This window comes from Siphateles boraxobius, unplaced genomic scaffold, assembly GCF_051911475.1.
Source record: "Siphateles boraxobius isolate OS27281-9 unplaced genomic scaffold, OSU_SipBor_1 61, whole genome shotgun sequence".
NCBI lineage: Eukaryota > Metazoa > Chordata > Actinopteri > Cypriniformes > Leuciscidae > Siphateles > Siphateles boraxobius.
The window spans coordinates 1950124-1965320 of NW_027509188.1; the positions used below are offsets into that span (position 1 = coordinate 1950124).

At 41.1% G+C, this 15197-nt stretch overlaps 1 protein-coding gene across 2 annotated transcripts; it reads left to right on the top strand.

Moving 5' to 3' along the window:
* Positions 1-10688: 10688 nt before the first annotated feature.
* LOC143718589 (uncharacterized) lies at positions 10689-14627 on the top strand. 2 transcript variants are annotated; one of them, XM_077209605.1, is made up of 3 exons: positions 10689-10765; positions 11382-12266; positions 12486-14627. In XM_077209605.1, exons 2-3 carry the CDS (start codon positions 11671-11673, stop codon positions 14248-14250), a joined length of 2361 nt encoding a protein of 786 aa, XP_077065720.1. In that variant the 5' UTR covers positions 10689-10765; positions 11382-11670; the 3' UTR covers positions 14251-14627. The 2 variants fall into 2 exon arrangements, with proteins under 2 accessions (XP_077065720.1, XP_077065719.1); XM_077209604.1 differs by having other exon boundaries at positions 10690-10765; positions 11382-14623.
* Positions 14628-15197: the final 570 nt, after the last annotated feature.

Genomic DNA, 15197 nt, shown 5'->3' on the forward strand with positions numbered 1-15197 from the left:
CTGCAGTAAAGTTAGTTTCATATATTCAGATGTTTGCCCTCAACAACTTTCTTATGGTGTATGCAAAATTATTAATGAGTAAATTATTTTTAAAAACAAGTATGACTATCACCTACAACTCTTTCCTCTTGTAGTCGTTTTTTACATACAAAAAAGATTTTTTTTGTAGCTCATTGTCAATGATATTAACTCTTTTGCATCCACTGTTGGAAAGCTACTGACAAAAAGTCTGCATGTGCTAATAGGAAACAAACTTTGCAGAAGTGTATCTCCATTACCACTGTTTCAGCTAGAATTCGCAATAACGCAGTGCTATTCATCTGTCGTTGATAGAACTGCATTACATTTTTATTATTATTAATTTTGTACAATAAACATCCATACTAGTTAAGATAACATCTGTGGTTATCCAAAATGAACAGTGGTAACGTTAGAAAAGTAAAAACTTAGAACATGTTCAACAGAACTTTGAACGTCACTTTCAAACTACCAGTCCTACTCTTAGTTGGTGTGGAGTCTCTGCTGTCCTCATAGAGCGGTAACACTGAGCTTTCACTGAGATCTCATTTGTGGCCCTGATTTTACCTGACACTTTAAGACAAAATTACAAACACATTACATGCCAAACATTTATATTAACGTGATTAGCCTGCTGCTGGCCGGAATGTAAAAATAATAGCACAATGTTAGCCATACTAGTTCAGGCTAGCTGAATTTACCTTCGTAATTGCAGAGATAAGACGACACATAAAACTTGAAACCTTTCTCAAGCTTGCTCTGTGGCGTTGTACTGCACATTCGTACAATTCTTCGCACATCATGAATACTAAATTTGGGCAACTCTAGCAAACAACGAGAAAATTTTGAAGACTCTGCCATAATCCCGTTTTCCTCCGCTTTAAATCTCCGCAACCGGAAACGGAAGAGCAGCCTTGCGTCAAAGGCGGAAGTTATGCGTGCATATAGCCAATCGCAGCGAGTCTATGACGCATGATAGAAAACAGAACGCGGGTCAATATTGGCCGTTTCTCAATACCAAGTACGCAAACTTCGGACTTGCCAAGTTCGACTCGGGAGAACAATTCCCGAGGACGCAAGTCCGGTTATTCTGCAAACAGAACAGTGCGTTCTTGATCGCGTCACTCAGCACGCTCTGGCTGCTCCGGTTATCTTTATGTATATGGGTTAGTTTAGAATAAATATATAACATTACACAACCCTGTCTCTTTTTGTTAAATGTCAGTTTTAATGATCAATAATATCCAGTATAAAAGTATAAGTAGCCTAATAGGCCAGGCTACAAGAAGCTATACAATGAGAAATAAATCAAACAATTCAGTCAAACATTAGTCAGCTCTTAAAATAGGCTACAAAGTTAAAGTTCAATAGCCTAAATATATAAAGTTATGAAACTTCACTTTGCCCTCAGCCAAAACGATTTGCCATGGAACAAACTATATATTAATATAGTTTAGCATTGTTTGGTCTTATAAGATAAATAAAAAACATGCAGTGAAGAGTTATGTAGATGGTTGATTATTTGTCAAGCTAATTAAAAAAATTTCATAGATTAAAATAGCTTTTAAAATATGCAAACAGGCAATATTAAAGTGGTTTAAAACATCTACCCTTAAAACGCTATTGGTCTCGACTATTTAAATAAAGTTAAAGGAATATGACTTGGCCTGAAAAAAATTTCAGTCAGAAGAATTTTTTTCACTTTAATCCCTGTATTTAGTAATGTGTACTACAAATTCTGTTGGCTCTTATCAGAAATTGTTTGATGTTCCTCATTTTTAATTTGCTTTGAATAAATGTGTCTGCTAATAATTGTTACTGTACAGCATTATATGGTCATAACACTTCCGCCTCTTGCACATTAAGAATAGCTTTTCACATGTCAAGCCACTGGCATGAGGAATCTTCATCTCATACAAGTGTTTCAAAAGTGATATTAATTAACTTTTAACTGTGGAAGGCTTACAGAGTCTACATTATAACATATCCTGGCATAAAAGTGTACAGTGTACTGTAGTCTGAGGCCTATCTGTTCTTGTTTTTGTTTTAAAGTTAGATCTTGTGGTTTTCGTTAACAAAGGTAGCAGAATATTTACATTAAACAATGCCATCAAAGCTGGTAAACGTGGAAGAAATTAGATGTAATCTTAATATGATGTATTCCTTATCAGCCTTGTCAGCAAAGGAAGACATGATGGGAGCTCCCTGCAAATCCAAATTGGATGATGCTGTATCACAGTCTTCCAGTACGGAAGATGACCTTCATACAGAAAGGGGAAAAAAGGCAAAGAGAAGAGGAAAAGTGCTGAGGAAAAAATAACATTGCAAAGTTGACTCATCGTCCTCCTGTGTATCATCAACCTCATATGAATCCTCTTCATCCCCTGCACCCCGTAAATCCAGCAAAAACAAGGATAAAACCAAGAAAAGGAATGCAAACAAAAAGCAGAAATTCACAATAGGTATGTATTTTAAATGTCCTTATAGTAATCGTTGTGTACAGTAGGGGTGTTTTGGTTCAGATTATTCACGGTTCTGGTTTTTATTACGGTTTTAGGGTCGCAGTTTCAGTACAGTTCGGTATGTGCTATGTTCAGTAAAACATAGGAGAATGAAGGCTTTTTATTCATTTCAATAACTAAATTAAATTAGTTCCCTATCAGGGAACTCGAGCTGCATGACAACGCTTTGGGAACGCCCCTGTGTGAGTGCGTCATGTAGCACTTATGAAATCAGTCCAATGGCGAGACGGACCGTCATAGGCGGGTGACGTCATCGACCAGGAAACTATAAGCACCCCAAAACACAAGCGCGTCAGCTTCTGAGTCTTCAGCAAGCGCTCTGTGTGTGAAATCATATCAGTCTGTCTCTCAAGTGTTTTTGTCTGTCCCTAGAAGTTGCTAGGCAGGAGTTTTTCACATTTAAAAAAACTATATAAAAAGATGATATACACACACATATATATATATATATATATATAATGGCGAGCGAACAGCAGTTCAGAAAGTGTGTTCATCCCTGCCCACGAGGGACTCGAGGGAGCTGATTGTGTGCATTGCGAGCGTTTGTCCATGAAAACGCTCCGCTCCCGCCGAGCCCTATTCGAGAAGAATGGTTCGCTGCGCTCTCCCCGCGGTTCGGGTCCCGCTGCTGCCGAGGCACAGCGGAAGCGTCAATCGTGGGGCTCGCAGATGGATCTATCAGCGGGGATGGAGACGGGCTCTGCCCTATCTCTGCCCTTACCTGGTAGATCCAGCGCCTCATATCCGGGTTTGGAAGCACGCGCTGCGGTTTCTTCCGCCCGGGCTGAGGCACCATCACTTCAGCTATCCAGTTCTGAGGAACTGGACGTTGAAAGTGTGGATACTGCAGAGACTCGGGACTCGTCACTTCAGTCTCCTGCTAGTGAGGAGCTTATAGAGGTATTAACTCGTGCAGTTGAAAAATTAAGCATTGAGTGGCCAGCTGATAGACAGGAGTCTAGATCTGAGAGCAAGCTGGATGAGAGATTTTTGCCATCTCGCGCTGCACCTCTACGCCGGTGTCTGCCATTCTTTCCTGATCTCCACACCGAGGTTTCGAGATCATGGAAAAGACCGGTTTCATCCAGAATATTCACACAACAAACATCGTTATATTCTAATATTTCTGAGGCGAAATCTTATGGCTATGGGGCAATGCCTAAGGCTGAGGAAGTGTTGGCGAGTCACCTTTCTCCTGACACGGCATCGTCCTTCAAGACACCGGCGTTGCCCACCAGACCACTAAGAAACACTTCGGCTCTGGTGGGCAAAGCTTACTCGGCGGCTGGACAGGCAGCATCCTGTTTACACACTATGTCGATTCTTCAAGCCTATCAAGCTGATCTGTTGAAAGATATTAGTGAGGGGCAGGAATTGAGTGCGGATGTATTGAGAGAGTTACGTCAGGCAGTCGATCTCTCTCTCCGTGCCACCAAGGAGACGGCCAGATCAGTAGGCCGTTCTATGGCAGCCCTGGTGGCAACGGAGAGGCACTTATGGCTAAATCTTTCCAACATGAAGGAGAAAGGGAAATCCTTCCTTCTGGACGCCCCGCTGTCGACCGCTGGCCTCTTCGGTGACTCGGTAAATACGGTCATCGAGAGGTTTCAAGAAGAGAAGAAGCAGGCGGCGGCACTCCAGAAGTTCCTCCCCCTCAGGGTGCATGTCCCCGGGGCTGCTGGGCGGAAAGAGCAGCCCCGGCCGTCGAGTAGCTCCTCGCACAGGGCGCAACAGAAAAGGAGCGTCGCGTCTCGCGCTCCTCCCCAGCAAGACTGGGCCGAGGCGCGGCGCTCTCAGTCGAGGCCTTCCAGTGGCAAAACCGATTTGAGGACGGTTATTGTCGCCAGGAAGGCTTCGTCGAAGAAGCCCTGACGCCACAAACTTCAGGGTACTGAGGGTGGTCCCCACCAAGAGAGAAAGGTGTTCGTCGCAGTACACGGCGCCCGTTCTCTCTCGGTGCCCTCAGGGGCCCGTTCTGCCAACCCCGCCTGCGTGCCGGGGCGTAGATGGTCCCAGCGAGCGCTTTCCCGAGGGACGCTCGCTCGCTCCGAGAAGCGGTGTGGTGCGGTTAGACCGGTTGTTCCCAGCCGGTGCGCCGTTACAGGGCACTGCGTCTGCCACTCAAAATATTCCAGAGGCCAGTCTCGAGAGACTGGTACCCTTAGTAGAATTTTTGGCAGAGTGGAAAAGCCTTCCAAATGTATCTCATTGGGTCCTGCAGACTATCGAGCACGGTTACGCGATTCAGTTCAGATCACGCCCGCCACGCTTCAGAGGGGTTCTTCCCACAGTGGTGGACCCCGAGCAGGCTCTGGTTATGGAACAGGAGGTGAAAACTCTGCTGCTGAAGGGGGCTATAGAACGAGTTCTTCCTCCCAGCAGAGAGTTGGGTTATTACAGCCGATATTTCATCGTTCCGAAAAAGGATGGGGGGTTGCGTCCAATTTTAGATCTGCGCCTATTAAATCGCTCAGTAGGGAAGCTCAAGTTCAAGATGCTGACTCTCAAGCAGATCGTGTCACAGATCAGGTCCGAGGACTGGTTTGTCACGATAGATCTAAAGGACGCATACTTCCACATTTCCATCCTTCCACAACACAGGAAGTTCCTGAGGTTCGCTTTCGGGGGCGAAGCCTACCAATATCGGGTTCTTCCTTTCGGCCTAGCACTGTCTCCCCGAACTTTCACGAAATGTATGGATGCAGCCCTGGCTCCGCTGCGACTCCAGGGCATCCGCATTTTAAACTATATCGACGATTGGTTGATTCTGGCTCAATCGGAGCATCAGGCAATTCGGCATCGAGATGTCGTTCTCGCCCATATAAAGAAGTTAGGATTGAGGCTCAACGCCAAGAAGAGTGTGCTTTCTCCAGTACAGAGGACCACCTTTCTGGGCGTGGTTTGGAATTCGACGACGATGCAGGCACGTTTGTCTCCTGCTCGTATACCTTCGATTCTCTTAACTGTCAAACAGGCAAAGCTAGGCCAGTCACTCACTGTAAAAGAGTATCAGAGAATTCTGGGTCTAATGGCAGCTGCGTCCAACGTTATATCTTGCGGCCTGCTGTACATGAGACCACTGCAGTGGTGGCTCAGGTCCAAGGGGTTCTCCCCGAGAGGAAACCCGCTCCGCAAGATCAGGGTCACGCACGGTGGCTCTGTGCTCTGGCTATGTGGAAAGAACCTTGGTTCCTGACCCTAGGTCCTGTGTTGGGGGCTCCGTGTCGTCGTGTAACACTAACAACGGACGCCTCTCTCACAGGCTGGGGGGCGATCATGAGTGGTCGCTCGGCCCAGGGTCTGTGGCAGGACCATCATCTTCATTGGCACATAAATTGTCTAGAAATGATAGCGGTGTTTCAGGCTCTGAAACACTTCCTCCCAGACCAGAGAGGTCACCATGTTCTTGTCCGATCAGACAACACATCGTTGGTCTCTTATATAAACCATCAGGGGGGTCTGCGTTCGCGCCCGTAATACAAGCTGGCTCGCCAGATCCTTCTATGGTCCCAGGGGAAGCTTCTTTCACTGAGGGCGATTTATATCCCAGGGTATTTGAATCAGGGGGCATACATTTTTCTAAGTCCCCCCCTCTGGGTTGGCAATAATTGCATATTTCCTCTAAGCTATGGGATATGCTCCCCAGTGTACCTTGGTATTCCTGTGCTAAATAGGAGTCCTTCGTCCGTGCCAGTCTCAGGACAAGGATCTCAGATTTACGCAGGGCACTGGAAGACAGCCGAGTGGCGTGATTAGACTGGTAACCCCATTCGTCGTCATCCGACATAACTCGGAGTGACAACGAAAGGGAACGTCTCGGTTACGTATGTAACCCTCGTCCCCTGAGTAGGGAACAGAGACGTTACGTATGCCTGCCACTTTCCGCTTTACCGCGGGTATCGCCTGAGCTCAGTCTTGGCTCCTCAGCGAAGAAACATCTGCATGTTGCCGGCGTCCTCCTTTTATACCCACGAGGTGGGGCGGAGATACGCTATGCAAATTCCGCAGACCCATGGAATTTCTTTGCCATTGGCTCGTTTGGTAATACTCAAAGTCGATAGGTGTTCTAAGCAAAACCCCATTCGTCATCATCCGACGAAACGTCTCCGTTCCCTACTCAGGGAACGAGGGTTACATACGTAACCGAGACTTTTCTTATCTTAGACAGTAGCCTATTTATAGCCTGGACAACTCACATTTCCCACATATTGAAACGGGCCATATGAATGGGTTTCTTTTCTGTAAACGAAATGTCCAACGATAACAACCTTTTGAGCTAAAAATGGTAAAAAAAAAAAAAAAAAAAAGACTACTGTGTCCGTGACTATGGAAAGTGAATGTTTTGCCGTCACATTGTGACTCAACTGAAAACATTGTGATATCAACACTTGAACATGACAATCAGGCCACGTTTACATGCACAACTTTTGTTTCAATCGGACTGGATTCATTCCGATCAATGAATCCGTACTTAGTGTTTACATAAATGCTAAACATGTGATCGGGTTGATGTGCGTGTCACAAGCTACAAATATATAAAAAAAAATTTAAATGCCCAAAACCAGTCGTCTGTGGATCAAGGTTATTATAGTTTTGCATTTTTCATTAGTTTTTATTTTTATTTCGTTTTGAATTTTTGTTTTCAAATTCAGTTAAGTTTTAATTAGTTTTTAAAGCGGGTTTGCTAGTTTAGTTTAGTTTTTATTTTTTTGAAAATGCTTAGTTTTAGTTTATTTTTATTAGTTTTAATGTTAGTTTTAGTCTTTTTTTGGATTTTGGGTTATTTGTCAGGGGCAAGATTCAAAAAGGTCAGAAAAAGAATTGTGTAATAATAACTCAACGAAAACATCATACAATTTTAGAAATATCTATTCAACAATAAAACCAGTACATAAAATGTACATATGGGCACAAATATGTAAACAGTCTGCACAAGACTCCGCAGTAAAGTGCAAAATGTGTAAGTGACGTGTGCCAGGAAAAAAAACTAAATAGCAAATAGACTAAAGACGACATAAACTGCATTTCTAAATAAGTAAGAAATATTGTGTATTGCCTATCTTGCTAGGTAAGTCTTGCTAGTCTTTGTCCTATTTAAAGTAGGCTAATACTGAACGTGAAACAAAATCTGGAACAAAAAAGTGGATTAACAGTTTTCTAGCAATATTAATTATTAAAATTAAGCACAAAAAAAGAGTTCATACCCAAACAGAGTATTAAAAACCTCCTTGCAAGGTAAGTATTGCTAGTCTTTGTCCGATTTAAAGTAATACTGAATATAAAAAAAAAAAAAAAAAAATGTGGAACAAAAAAGTAGATTAAAAATGTATTAAAACAAAAATAATACTCAAGAGTATTAAAAAACTCAAAATACATGGAGAAAATCATTGAGCAAATACAGGCTATTTCTCATTAAAGAGCAGTGAATTCTTTTCTCTTTTTATTTTGTTGTTTGATTGATATTAAGTGCACAGACGGCATTAGGTTTATTACGCACTGTCACTTTAAGACCGAGTGCAGATCCAATTGCACTGATGCACATCCGATATTCTCACAACTGTATGTTCTGTAAAGACATAACTGACTGTGTTTACATGAATACTCACCTAAACGGACATTTATACATAATGCTGTGTATTTGTCCATTCAGACGCGAAAGAGAGCTCAATTCAGTTCTCGCGCGCTGTATAGCTGTCTATCATTTGTCATATAGTAATAACACCTTGTTTTATTTTATTTTTTATAAGTTATGAGCTATAAATAATTAAAGTGTGATATTTAAATTACGCAATTGAAAGTGCGCAGCTCTGAATGCACGAGCTCTGCCTAGCACACACAAACTGACAGCTTTACCGCTTGTTTCGCTATTTGTTGCGCTTATCAAGTTAATGGTTACATTTCGGAGATATCAAGTAGCTATATAAAGCTACATTAAACATTCCACACACATCGCAATGACGATGATAAATGTTATTTTTTATTAATTGACCCACGGATTATCCAAAGCGTCCGACTCCGCGGTATTAAACATATAGGCTACATATAAGGCACACTGTCTAACATTCGCACAACCTTTGAACTAAAAATAAAATAAAAAGTGCATTCATCTTTTGCATGACGCGGGCCATAAAATTAATGTCGGACCGGCTACTCATCTGTATTGAATAATGACATAACATTATTTAATATTTGAATCACAGCTTATATATTTGACATCAACAACCCAAGTGCATTTTACCTCAAATTTGCGACTAGTTAACTTTCTAAAGAAGGCGCAATCGCTTCTCGGGTCGACATTAACACACAGACAATAATGTATTCAGAATTAAAAATATTTTTGCACCACTTTTTAATGTGTGATTGTGTAAAGGTGTTCACGAGATACCAACCTTTCGCAAACTTGCTTTCAACGTCGAACCCTCGTTTTGATGGAGACGCGGTGTGCACGGAGGGGAGGGGCTGTGTGTGTGTGTGTGTGTGTGTGCGCGCGTGCATGTGACAGAGAGACGGAGGGAGAGCAGGGAAAGGAAATGCAGCTGAACGAATACACTGCGTGTTTTAAATAGCGTTAAAATGAAAGACATTGACAAGGACGAAAACTAAGGACATTTACTCTATTATTTTATTTTATTTTAGTTAGTTTTGCCAAACACACATTCAGGGACGTGCACAGGGGGGTTGCTCAGGTTGCCCGGGCAACTGCCCATATGCCCTTCTCGACTCAGGTTGCCCTTCCGAGAAAAAAATAATAAAAATCGTACAATGGCTGCAGAATTTCACATAGGCCTAGATACATTTTTTATTTATTTATTTTAAATCGCAAAGCCTCATTCACTTCCATTCGTGCACCGAAAGTGAAAGTCAGTAAGGGAAGGGCAAACTGTTTACGTGGCTGCAGCGCTGCACGCGACCGGTGCGTAAGACCCCACAAATTACTTAAGGCCCCGCCTCCATCTCGTGTCATAGCGTGTCAATTAATGTGTACAACATCCTTGACAAAATGAAGCGAAACTATCCTTCTGGTCACGAAAAGATGAAGAAGAAAAAACCCATGAGAGTGAATTGCGGGAACAAAAATCAGGTAAACTTGTGTTATCTCCTCTCTAAGTTTGATGTCAGCAAAGTTTGATGTTTTTCGGTCTTGCTAACCTAGCTGGGCAGGCAGTGCATCTCTTGCATCACTTTGTAGGTATGTGACAAACTGACCTATATACGCACGAGCGCTTTGTTCCCGCGGCTGTGTTCCCAGAAGGTAATCAGCGCCAGACGCGTTGGTGACTTAGGAAATATGTCGTATCTTTGCTTTGTGAATACCTCTAAAGCCCATATACTAGTGACGTAAATTACGTCATCACGTTGATTCTCACGTTCAAATTTCCAAGATGGCTGTAGTAAGAAGAAAGTTATAAGCAAAGCAAAATTTCTCTCAAGTTTGGCATCAAAATCCGCTATGAAGGTGAGTATTTTTTTGTTTCAAACCCAATACTTTTGATAGATTATACATTTAACTTGAATTAGGTGAAGTTTGGGATTGATTGTAACATTCGCATGTGTTTTTTTACGATCCGCAAGTGACGTTGTTGTCAAAAGCAGAATCGGCCATTCGATCATATTGGCTTCCAAAACTTCTCCCAGTTTTCATTGATCCGTGCAGTATTTTTCAAAGTAATCATACAAAACGAAGGTTTAGAATTTCTAGATTACATTATTGGCATGATTTCGTCAAATATATAAATAAATGCCATGGATGGTTATAGATTTGTTTAGGAACAACTGTGCTTCTGGCTGCCTGCCAGGTCATGTGACCCGTTTCTAGCAAGCTGATTGGCCGAATCTTACAAACATTTCAGCCCATGTGTGCTGTATTATTCTGCACAGAGTTGGTAAAATTTAATTATTTGCACAATTACTGAAATGTCTTCTTTTTTTTCAAAAGTAAATCAAAGCAGAAAAAACAACCAAATCTCTGTAGTACTTGAAGGCCTCATAGCTGTGTGTTGTGAGAATGAATTTCTTTGGCCTACTGATGTTTATTCTTAAACAAAATTCAACATACATGCGATGCATTTATTGATTTGTAAATGATAAATAACATAATCATCAATTAATATTACTTATGAGAAATAAATAATTGTCTATTTTGTAGGTATTTTTACTAATATTTTTACTTCTTGATGAAACGATGCCAGTGGTGGGAAAATAACTTTACGTCCATATCATCCAAGGTGAGTCGTTTTTCACTGAAATAAATAGAATTATGGAATAGTAATCTTAATATATATTTATTTTAAATTATACTGAAAAACTGGAGTAGGTCCTGTGGTGTTTACTAGTGGTGGAACGGTACACAGAAGTCACGGTACGGTTCAGACATCATGGTTCGGTACGATTTTGGTGCAAAACAAAAATGTATTAGGCATTTATCTCACCCACTCACCTCACACACACACACACACACACAAACTCACCCACTCACTCACACACACACACACACCCACTCACTCACTCACTCACTCACTCACTCACTCACTCACTCACTCACACACACACACACACACACACACACACACACACACCCACACCCACACCCACTCACTCACTCACACACACACACACACACACACACACACACACACACACACACACACACACACACACTCACCCACTCACACACACACACACACACCGATCCGATGTACCGTTCCACCCCTAGTGTTTGCATATTTATATTTCCACAACAACAAAATAGAAATTTCTTCTAGATGAGCGATTTTGGAACGACATTCAATATTCATGAATTAAATTGGATATAAATTAAATAACTTCTTTTTTCCCCCTAAGTTATACCATCATGCCACCTAAGAAAAAGTCAAAGCGGGGATCGTTTTCTCCTCAGCCTGGCCTGTCTCGTCAGTATTTGATGGAACATTTCACTGCTGTACCAGCTAATCATGAGGAGCTAAAGAATGGTCACGTGTTACTCTAATTCATCTCTAATGACCATTCTTGGACAAATGTTGTCCGGGATGTAAGCAACAAAATTCCTGGAATCTCAATTCTACAGCATCAAGTTGTGTCCCTTGTGTCCAGATCATTACACAGATTTAAGAACCTCTCTCGTGATGCAGAGATGGACAAATTTAAGGAGATCTGCAATGAAGTTTTCCCTGTACATCATTCCACTAGTTCCAAGACTGATCCTCCTACCTCTATGAGTGACAAACCCACCTCTCCACAGTTAGAACCTACATCATCAGTTGAGAATACACCTTCACCCTCAGCCTTGAGCCCTGAATCGATCACCCTTCCACAGCTAAGGGGAGATGTCTTGACTCCACGAAAACTCAAAATGAGGAGAAGACTGGAATTCATGGCAAAATCTAGAAGTGAAATGAAGCAAAAGCATGCTATAGAGATGAAGTTGTTAAGAAAGCAGCTGAGACCGCATAAGAGGGAGAAGTACCTGAACCAGTGTCTTAAAAGGAAAGATGAAATCATAGAGAGGAAAAAATCTACAATTAGGATTATTCGACATAAACTGAAAACCACAAAATGGGCTATTGAACTAGAGGAAACTAAATTTAAGTTGGCCAGACTGATAAAGAAGCACCGGAGATTGAAGCAGTCCAACAAGAACAGGCGTCTTACTACCATTAGTAAAAAACGTAATGAGAATGACCATACTAGACTCTCAAACTTGTTAACGGAGAAAGATGACGAGATAAGGTACTTAGAGAATGAAACACTCTGTCTTAAAGAATCCATTACTAATGAAGCGTCTGTTGTGGAGAAAAAAACTAAGAAAGATGAGAAAACCTTCTCATTAGATATGAGACAGATGGTGTATGATTCAATAATCAACCAAGTTCCTACTAAGAATATACCAGTACTCATCAGAAGGTTTGCTATGCGATTTGGAGTAGAGATTACTGCTGTTCCCCACAGAAATACTGTCGAGCAGATGGCCCGAGAGCTTGGTGTGATATCGGACCTACAAACCGCTGAAGTGGCAATGACTACCGAGAACCTTACATTAGGATTTGACTCAACAACACAGGAAGGTGTTCATATAAATAGCATACATCTTACAACTAAAACAAAGTGCTTTGTAGTAGCCATCGATCAGTTACCCGGTGGCACTGCAGAAGACTATGCTGAACATGTGACAAGTTCTATTGATGAACTGGCTAATGTTTATTCAGTTTTATATTCCTGTGATTACCAAGACTGCCGTAAATCTATTATCATCAACATTTCAAATGTTATGACAGACCGCGCAGTTGTAAACCACGCTGCAATCCAGAGAATTTCAGAGTCGTGGGGCAAACCTCTTAATGAGCTTAACTGCCACCTTCATCCCATCGACACCATTGCCAGTTCATGTCGGGCTGCATTGAAGACATTGGAGACTTCTAAGGGACATGTATTTGGTAAAGACTGTATGGCAGCAAACATTGTCCTCCAAATGAACAAACTTCGTTATAAGGATGGGAAAGGAGACCCAAAGGGTTTCACTACTTTTCTTGAAGATGTCAATTTGCCCCGTGGCTTGTTACCCCGTTATCGCGGGAATCGTCTCCATGTACTTTTTCACCTATGTGGCAAATACATAGAGCATTATGAACTGTTTGAGAAGTTTTTGAGAACTGGGACCGTCTCATGTGGTGGATTGCTGTCAGGCTTGCACAAAGACTTCATTAACCCAACTGCCAAGTTGGAAATCCAGGTCCTCGGCTTGAATGGAAAACTATTATCAGGCCCTTGGATGAAGAAGTTTTACACTTCCGTCGAAAAGCAAGTTGATCACCTGGAAGGAATAAGTATTGTCAAAAATGTTCTGTCATCCCTCAAAGAAGCTCAACAGGATCCAATCAGTGTCCTCACTCGTGATACCGATTTTTTTGGTGGCACTCTTGACAAGTGTGACTCAACATTAGCCAGACTCCTAGAGTTTCCATCGGACAAAGATTCTTTTGTCAGTATGATGTCTGTCTGTCTTTCTGCTACAACTGCTGTCATAGAAAGACAGTACAAACGATATTTTGAACTGGTTGTGACTGATGAATTACGGAAAGAAACAGAAACAGCTAGGCCACACAACATTGACTCTGAAGAAATTATGGGTATGTTTAGTGCTGCCAAACACCGAGCTCCTAATGCCACCCTATGCTTCATGTCATCTAGGATGAGGGCTCAAAAAAACCATCTAGTTGAGTACCTCGATGAACTGAAATATCCTAAAAAGGAAAAGATCATCTATTGGGCAGTAGGTATGGCTCGAAAGAAAAGACAAATTAATCGGCAAAGTCATGTGGAGATGAGGCGTGAATTATCACGAAGGGCTGCCCTGAAGCGTCAAAAGAAGGATCAAAAGGAGCGAAAAGCAATTGAAAACAAACTTAAAGTGTTAGACGTGTCCCTGATCGAGAGTGAGTTTCCTGAGTTGGAAGAAAACTCCATTTCTGCTGTGACTGAGATTCTCTCTGGTGCTTTAGTGGGCCGTAATATTTGTCATGTATGGTTTGATAGTGATTCTGGGGAGAAGACTGTTTTCTCAGGACGTGTCGAGAAACTGAAAAAAAAGAAAAAAGGAACTTATGTAATTGCCTATTGGGGTGAGAATGAATCATATGATGATGCTGTAGACTTTGAAGTGTCGGTGTATGAATTAGCAGCAGACTTTATATGCCAAGATCTAACATTATCCTAGAGCTGAAACGAGTAATTGACGACTGATCAATTATTAAAATAATCGTCAACTATTTTAGTAATCGTTTTGTTGACAGAATTGTCTGATTTTTAACCGGAATTAAAATAAAATTTTGTATTTTTTGATGAAACCTTGAACCCTGTCTTTTTAGATCTTGTGATGTAAATTAATCTCTAACATATGTAAGCAGAAGTAAAATTGCTTTGTAGATTAAGATGTATTAATAATATTTTACCATTTAAATTGCTTGCCAGCATTTAGTCAAGAAATGGCCTAAGAAACAATGAAATTCATGTGCCAATGCCAATTGTCTGTTTAATACAATAAATATGTGAATACAGCTTTTATTTGAGAGGATTTTGATTTCATATGGGAAAGATATGTGTGGATTGATGCTCTCGGTTTCATCAGAGGAAGTGGTTAATTAGAAATAATAAAATTTTATATATTCATTTTAAAAATAGGTCATCTTAATCTTGTTGGGCTTTTAATTACCTACACTTCGGTGTTTGAATTATACAAATAGACCAAGAAATGAGGAAGTTATGATATTTTGAAGTGTTTGGTCAAGCGGAAGAGGTCACAGTTTTTCATTGTTTTATTGTTTTAATTAGGTACAAAAATGACCCCTAATTTCCGAATTTAAAAATTCCATAACTTTCTTAAATATTATCCGATTTTAATCATTTAAAAACCATTTTAAAGGTATTTTTACTATCTATCATATGGTTATGATTATATATGAATTTTCTAGTATTTTTTTTTTTGTCACATACCTACACTTTGTGCCTGACAAAAGTGAGAGTAAAATAAAAAAATGTATTACGTTTGTTTTTGATAAACGACAAAGTGCAACGGTGTTTGTTTACTGCAGCTCGGAAAACATAACCGCGTCGCGTGTGTTATCGTGCGTTCATATGCGCGTGCACGAAATGAAACTCGCATTT